Below are 6,762 nucleotides of genomic sequence, written 5' to 3' on the forward strand. Positions count from 1 at the left end.
GCTTGTGTGTTGGTGGTCTGTATCGTCTGTACTCTTTTGGCATTCTAGCTGTGATACTATATTGTACGTCTAGTATACAAGTGTTCGCCTTTTTTTCGCTATGTTGAGGTGTCGACAGTCTCTGTTTAAAGGATCTTTTTGTCTTCGGAGGACTTTAGCTACTGCTTCATGGTCGCCGCACCTGGCAACGAAGTACCCAGTGGGTCAGGCGTTGCACGGATACGAGATCAAGAGGGTATTGCCCGTTCCAGAATGGAGGTTGGTTGCCGTGGATTTGGTCCATGGGCAAACTGGAGCGCAACATTTGCACTTAGATAGGGCCGACAACAATAACGTGTTCAGTATTGGGTTTAGAACGCTGCCGCCGGACTCTACAGGTGTTCCGCATATTTTGGAGCATACGACTCTGTGTGGGTCAGTGAAGTACCCTGTACATGACCCCTTCTTCAAGATGTTGAACAAATCTCTCGCAAACTTTATGAACGCAATGACGGGTCCACATTACACTTTCTTCCCCTTCGCGACGACTAACGGTAGGGATTTTGCTAATCTGAGGGACGTTTACTTGGATTCGATACTAAACCCTCTGCTCAAATGGGAAGACTTCGTACAGGAAGGTTGGCGGCTTGAGAACAGGGACTTGGAAGACAAGACGAGCGAGATCGTGTTTAAGGGCGTCGTGTACAACGAGATGAAGGGACAGATCTCGAACGCAGACTACTTCTTCTGGTCGCAGTTCCAACAGGCACTGTACCCGGACCTGAATAACTCCGGTGGGGACCCTCAGAAGATTACCGACCTTACGTACGAGGACCTTGTGAAGTTTCACAGGAACAATTACCATGCATCGAATGCAAGGACGTTCACTTACGGGGATTTCCCATTGGAGGACACTCTGAAGAGACTGAACAAGGAGTTTGTAGAGTTTGGGAGGAGACAGTCACCTCGAGCTTTGAAACAACTCGACTTTGACAAAGACATGCACATTGTTAAACAGGGCCAGTTCGACCCGATGTTGCCAGAGGAGAAACAAACTAAGACTTCTATGACGTGGAAGATTGGGGATTCGAAAGATACCTATGAGACTTTCCTGTGGAGGGTTTTAGGGAACATCCTGATGGACGGACAATCGTCAGTACTGTACCAGCGGCTGATAGATACCGGGATAGGTACGGAGTTCACAGTGAACTGCGGAGTGGATACACTTCTAGATACAAATGTGCTGACGGTTGGTGTTACTGGGGTTTCCGACGTGGACGCGTTCCGGGCTTGCGTTAATGATGTGTTCCAAAAGGTCGCCGTGGCACCCATCGAAGAAATGAAGGTGAACGCTATCATTCAACAGCTGGAACTGAGTAAGAAGGATCACAAACCGGATTTTGGGTTGCAGTTGTTGTACTCGATCCTACCCGGGTGGACAAACTCGATGGATCCCTTCGAAGCTTTGAAGTTTGAGGAATTGATCCATAGGTTCAGAGAGGATTTTGCCACAAGGGGAAGCGCTTTGTTCCATGATCTGGTTAAGAAATGGATCTTGGACAAACCGATCTTCCACTTCTCAATGGTCGGGTCTAAAGAACTGGCGAAAGAACTGGAAGAGGAGGAGCAAGCGAGACTGAAGAACAAAGTGGCCAAACTGGACACACAAGACCGTCAGATTATTTACGACAGAGGATTACTCCTTAGGGACAAGCAAGCGAAGAAAGAGAATCTCTCATGCCTGCCAACTTTGCAAACGAGCGATATCTCAAGAGAGGCTGTGTACTACCCTGTTGAGATGCTCAACGATCAGACAATGGTCCGTATCACAGACACAAACGGAATCACGTACATGAGGGGCAAAATAGAGATGAACGATCTTATCCCGCATGATCTGTACGCGTACCTACCCCTGTTTGCCGATTCTTTAACTAGTCTCGGCACCAAGACCAAACCGTTCAAGGACATTGAGGACGAAATTAAATTGAACACGGGCGGGATCTCCTCACACAGCAGTGTTACAACGGATCCGCTGACTTTACAACCAAGACTCAACCTCGGGTTCGACGGTTGGTGCCTCAACCACAAAGGGGGTAAGGTGGTAGACCTGTGGGACCAGCTGATCTTGAACACAGATTTCAACGCGAACAAAAACGTGTTGAAGGTGCTGATCAAGATCCTTGCCTCCTCCGCGGTTTCTTCTGTCACGGAGGCTGGTCACTCCTTTGCTAGAGGATATGCCACGGCACACTTCAGCAAGACCAAAGCGATCGCTGAAACTCTGGGTGGGATCGAACAGTTGAAGTTCGTCATGCAACTGAACTCGTACTTGGAGGACGAGTCGCTGTTCCAGACTATGGTAGTGGACAAACTGGTCCAATTGCAACTGATAATGATGAACTGTAAGGACAGGCTCAGATTCTTTGTCACAACGGATACAACGAACCAAGCGGAGGCTATCACGGGACAACTGGCGACCTTCAGAGACAAATTCCTCTCCTCTTCCAATGAGTCGTTCACCACGGGGGACTACCCATTACTGTCCGGCACGAAACCGACTCTTCTAAACTTCCCCTTCCAAACGCACTACACGGCTTACTGCGAGAACACAAACATTCCATACGTGCACGCAGACACTGCACCTTTACAGATCCTCTCGTCAATCTTGACCTCAAAGCACCTGCACAAGGAGATCCGCGAGAGCGGTGGTGCGTACGGCGGCGGTGCTGGCTACGACTCGCTCGTCGGGTCCTTCAACTACTACAGTTACAGAGACCCAACGCCGCTGCGGTCGCTACAGGTATTCCACCGCACGTTCGACATTGAGGCCGCGGACGTCACGAACGGCAAGTTGCGGTTGTTCCAGGACATCGACGCGCCGATCAGCCGTCGCGGGGAGGCCGTTTGGAACTTCGAGAACGGTATAACGCACAAGATGCGGCAAGAGCGCAGGGAGAGGTTCTTGGACACAACTTCGCAGGACGTCGAGCGCGTCAGGGACAAGTACCTGAAGCGGCAACCAGGGTACGGAGTCGTAGTCGGGGCGCCCATCCCGGGCAAAACGGATCCTCCAGCGTGGGACACCGTGACGCTGTCTGCGTCGTGATACATCTCTGTGGATCTCAAGGCGTTGGCAACCGATGCTCTTTGTAAATAGTGAAAATATTCAAACAAGAATATGAAAATAGCGTTTGCTTTTGAGAGAGACGTGTTCAAAAAGTGACGTTGGACTTGTGGCAGGATTGTAATTGTCATCTTCGTCGTTGTGTTCTCCCCTTTGCTCTAAAAACCATTGTGATTCCAAGGAAAAGAGAGATGATGAAAGTTTTCAATTTGAAGCAGTGGCTCGTATTCAGCGTGTTTTGGCATGCGATGTCGCACGCTTTGCATTTTGACGTCCCCGCTACTTCTGATCCCAGCAAGAAGCTCTGCATCCGGGATTTCGTCTCTGAGGGCCAGATGGTCGTTATTTCGATAACGACTGATGGTTCTGCGAACGATGGCCAGCAATTGAACTTCTTCGTGTACGATTCTGCCGGGAACGAGTACCGCAGCAAGCGTAATTTCGTCGGCGACGCAAAAGTGGCATTCGTGTCCCCTGCGACCACGTCCTTTGACATGTGTCTGGAGAACCAGCTTCAATACACGGGCGGGAACCGTGGGCTGTCTCGTTCCGTTGAGTTGGACGTCGAGATTGGCTCGCAGGCGCGGGACTGGAACCAATTGTCCGCGAACGAGAAGTTGAAACCAATTGAGGTCGAATTGCGTAAGATCGAGGAGTTGACGGATGAGATTGTCGACGAACTGGTGTACATGAAGATGCGTGAGGAGCGACTCAGAGATACAAACGAGTCCACGAACTCGCGGGTGATCAACTTCTTTCTGCTGACCGTCGTCGTGCTTGGCTGCGTCGCCGTGTGGCAAATCACATACTTGAAACGGTACTTCAAGACAAAGCATATTATCTGAATGAGAGTGTGGCAAGACTTTTCACTAAAGCCTCATCTGTGTGAGTATACGTTTTATTTATGTAAGATACAATACACAATTACGTACACAGACCCTGGGAGCTAGCCACTGTTGAAGAAAGCGCTGGTTTCACACCCAGATGGGTTTCCCGTTCTTTTCGATCTCTGTGCTGAGGGTGGCGACCTGTTCTTGCCAGTTGACCAGTCTGTCGCGCATCTTGGCGATCTGGTCCGCGTTGATGATCCGAGGCTGCACCCACGTGACGGTGACAACCTGTGAGACCTGGTCGATGACCCCCTTCAGCAGCCCGAGACTGATCGACTTCATGACGAGGTGTTCGACGTCGTTGACGTCCAAATGGGTCGCTTCCGCGATCGCAGAGAAAGTCAGCACCCTGACGCTACTGGAAAAGATGCTCTCGACAAGCGTCATCAGGCAGATCTTCTGTCTGAGGAAAGTCTCGTTCGCTGCAAGCACTGGTACCTGCTGCATCTGCTTGGATATCGACTCGTTGAACTTGTCGAAGTCCCCTTGTGTCAACGACTGCAACATCTGTAGAAGCCAAGCGTACTTGTCTTTACCTCTTAGCGAGTCCATCACTGGGTTATTAAGCAACTCTGCAAAATTGTACACTTTGTCCCCAAGTAACGCCGCGATGGCAAGGTCATACGCTAGGGACTCCGAGCCCTCCTGTTGCCTTGCGCTAGCGGAAGTAGCATCAGACTCCAAAGTGGACAAGTACAGTAACGAGTTTGAATAAAAGCTATTGAAGTCCTCCTTGCGCTTGAAGTACAGCGAGTTGACCGAGTAGAAACTGTTCATAATCCTCAGTGGTAGTTTCCGTTTCGAGTGGTCCCTCAAGGACATGATCGTTGGTTCCAACTCGTTTAAAAGGTCTTTCCCCTGCGCGAGTTCGCCACGCAGCAAGTGCACGCGGCAGGTCTCCAAGTCGATGAGTAGCTGTGCGTCCCTGTGGTCACTGAGCCCGCTGTTTCTGCTCTGCTCCATCTCCTTGTCGAGCACAGTAAACCGCTCCCGCAGTTGGCTCAAGTAGTTTAGAGAGTCCCTTCCGTCCTCCGCCAACGCCGCAAGCAGAAAGTCCACGACATCGAGTTGGTTAACTTTGTCAATAAACCGGGACACAAACACATCGTACAGCTTCAGTCTCAGCCCAGCAGAGGCGTCCTCGGCAAAGAACTGCTTCAACACAAGCGTCAACTGGTGCCACAACTTCGCCTCGTAGAGGGACTCAAACTGCTCGAAAACGGGGCGAGCCTCGGCGGGGCACTGCCCAGAAAGCTCCGCAAGCACGGTGTCTATCTCATGGTTGCTCATCCTCAATATGATTGACCTGATTGCACTGTTCAAACTCTGAAGGAACTCTGGGGTCTCTTCATTTGCCGTCGGAATCCCAATGTTTTAAATTTAAACTAAAAGTTGAAGCTGTTGACGACAACGATCTGGAGGGCCAGATTCACTGCAGTAGATCGTTCAGCAGACACATTCACGACCGCCACGATGTCAGCACATGGTGCAGGAGAGATCCCAGAACGTATGTCCCCATGTGTTACTCCACAGAGTGATTGACAGCCTCAATACTAACAAACAACTGGACCGCCGCCCCCATGTCCCTTTACCGAACAGCTATCCTCAAGGCATCAGACATTGTATGTTATCCATTGTAGAGACGGTATACACCATTGCAACAGCTTCATAGTTACTAACACGCACGCACGTACGAACGCACGCACGCACACTTTGTAACAGTCCGATGAGATGAGAGACGCGGTGTACGAACAGACAAGACTTGCGATGGCGGAGCACACAGTGGAGAGAGACATTGCGAGCACGCTGAAGAAGGCACTTGACGCGGAGTTTGGCGGACCTTGGCACGTCGTTGTTGGGAAGAACTTCGGGTCGTACGTCACGCACGAGAAGGCGCACTTCTTGTACTTCTACATCGGACCGCTCGCCTTCCTCGTCTTCAAGACCTGAACAGCCCCATGTACCAGTACGTATCGATATATAAGAACAACGGTAGCGGCAGTACTGCTCATCCCAGCGCCTCCAGGCGACCAAATCATCGCTTCTTCGAGTCTTCGAGAGTCAGAGTTGAACTCGATTAGAACTCGAACAGTTGCGACGCATCGAAGAAGAGAGACACAGTAGAGGAAGATCAGTTGCTGCAGGGTACTGGTACACGATGGCACTGACAACTGGGGCAGCTGCTGAGACGGCCAAGAAAGTTGGGAGGCCCGGGAGACGGAAGTTGGACGTCGAGGCGAAGAACAAGCGGACGCAGCAGAACCGGGTCGCGCAGCGGGCGTATCGTGAGCGGAAGGAGGCGAAGCTGAGGACGTTAGAGCACAAAATAGCCGCGCTGGAGCGGCTGAACAGTTACAACGAGGACCGCGCGGAGCTGATGGCTGCGCACCTTCGGGATCTGCTCGGTGAGGCGAACAAGTTCCGTGGGGAGAAGCCCAGGGACAAAACCGTCCGAGAGCTGTTGACCGCGCGGGACCCGACTCGAGACACACTGCGACGGGAGCTCGAGGCTGCGGAGGATGCGCACTCGGCGAACGAGGCAACGGCTGCGGCAGCGGTTGTCGCTGACCCGGTACCGCAAGCAAACGACAAGCCCATCTCGACGGCTACGCCGTCAAGCACGCGGAGCGAACCGTCAGTGGCCACCACATCTACATCTACATCTACATCCTCATCTACAGCGGGTCACGACGGCAGTAAAGAACCATCCGTGGTGCAGGTGCCTCTGTCCAACAACTGGGACGACCTCATGTTCTACCCAGCTGGACG

The 6,762-nt window shown here is 51.7% G+C and overlaps 5 protein-coding genes across 5 annotated transcripts in view; 4 read left to right on the forward strand and 1 right to left on the reverse strand.

Moving 5' to 3' along the window:
- Positions 1-100: 100 nt before the first annotated feature.
- Positions 101-3,085, forward strand: CYM1 (pitrilysin family metalloprotease; the record flags this gene model as incomplete). The annotated part of the gene is made up of 1 exon (XM_022607037.1): positions 101-3,085. One exon carries the CDS (start codon positions 101-103, stop codon positions 3,083-3,085), a length of 2,985 nt encoding a protein of 994 aa, XP_022463673.1.
- Positions 3,086-3,297: 212 nt separating this feature from the next.
- On the forward strand, positions 3,298-3,948 carry KNAG0C03180 (emp24/gp25L/p24 family protein; the record flags this gene model as incomplete). Its single annotated transcript, XM_022607038.1, has 1 exon — positions 3,298-3,948. The coding sequence occupies one exon, from the start codon at positions 3,298-3,300 to the stop codon at positions 3,946-3,948; it is 651 nt and encodes a 216-aa protein (XP_022463674.1).
- Positions 3,949-4,077: 129 nt separating this feature from the next.
- RPN9 (proteasome regulatory particle lid subunit RPN9) lies at positions 4,078-5,283 on the reverse strand (the record flags this gene model as incomplete). The annotated part of the gene is made up of 1 exon (XM_022607039.1): positions 4,078-5,283. The coding sequence occupies one exon, from the start codon at positions 5,281-5,283 to the stop codon at positions 4,078-4,080; it is 1,206 nt and encodes a 401-aa protein (XP_022463675.1).
- Positions 5,284-5,466: 183 nt separating this feature from the next.
- On the forward strand, positions 5,467-5,943 carry DYN2 (dynein light chain; the record flags this gene model as incomplete). Its single annotated transcript, XM_022607040.1, has 3 exons — positions 5,467-5,500; positions 5,593-5,615; positions 5,716-5,943. 3 exons carry the CDS (start codon positions 5,467-5,469, stop codon positions 5,941-5,943), a joined length of 285 nt encoding a protein of 94 aa, XP_022463676.1.
- Positions 5,944-6,151: 208 nt separating this feature from the next.
- Positions 6,152-6,762, forward strand: part of CAD1 (Cad1p) — a gene marked incomplete at both ends in the record, with an annotated part of 1,155 nt that continues 544 nt past the window's right edge. Inside the window, one exon of the mRNA XM_022607042.1 lies at positions 6,152-6,762. This exon is cut by the window's right edge and continues 544 nt beyond it. Within this exon, the coding sequence (XP_022463677.1) occupies positions 6,152-6,762 (611 nt within the window).

Source organism: Huiozyma naganishii, chromosome 3, assembly GCF_000348985.1.
Source record: "Huiozyma naganishii CBS 8797 chromosome 3, complete genome".
In the NCBI taxonomy this organism is placed as follows: Eukaryota; Fungi; Ascomycota; class Saccharomycetes; order Saccharomycetales; family Saccharomycetaceae; genus Huiozyma; species Huiozyma naganishii.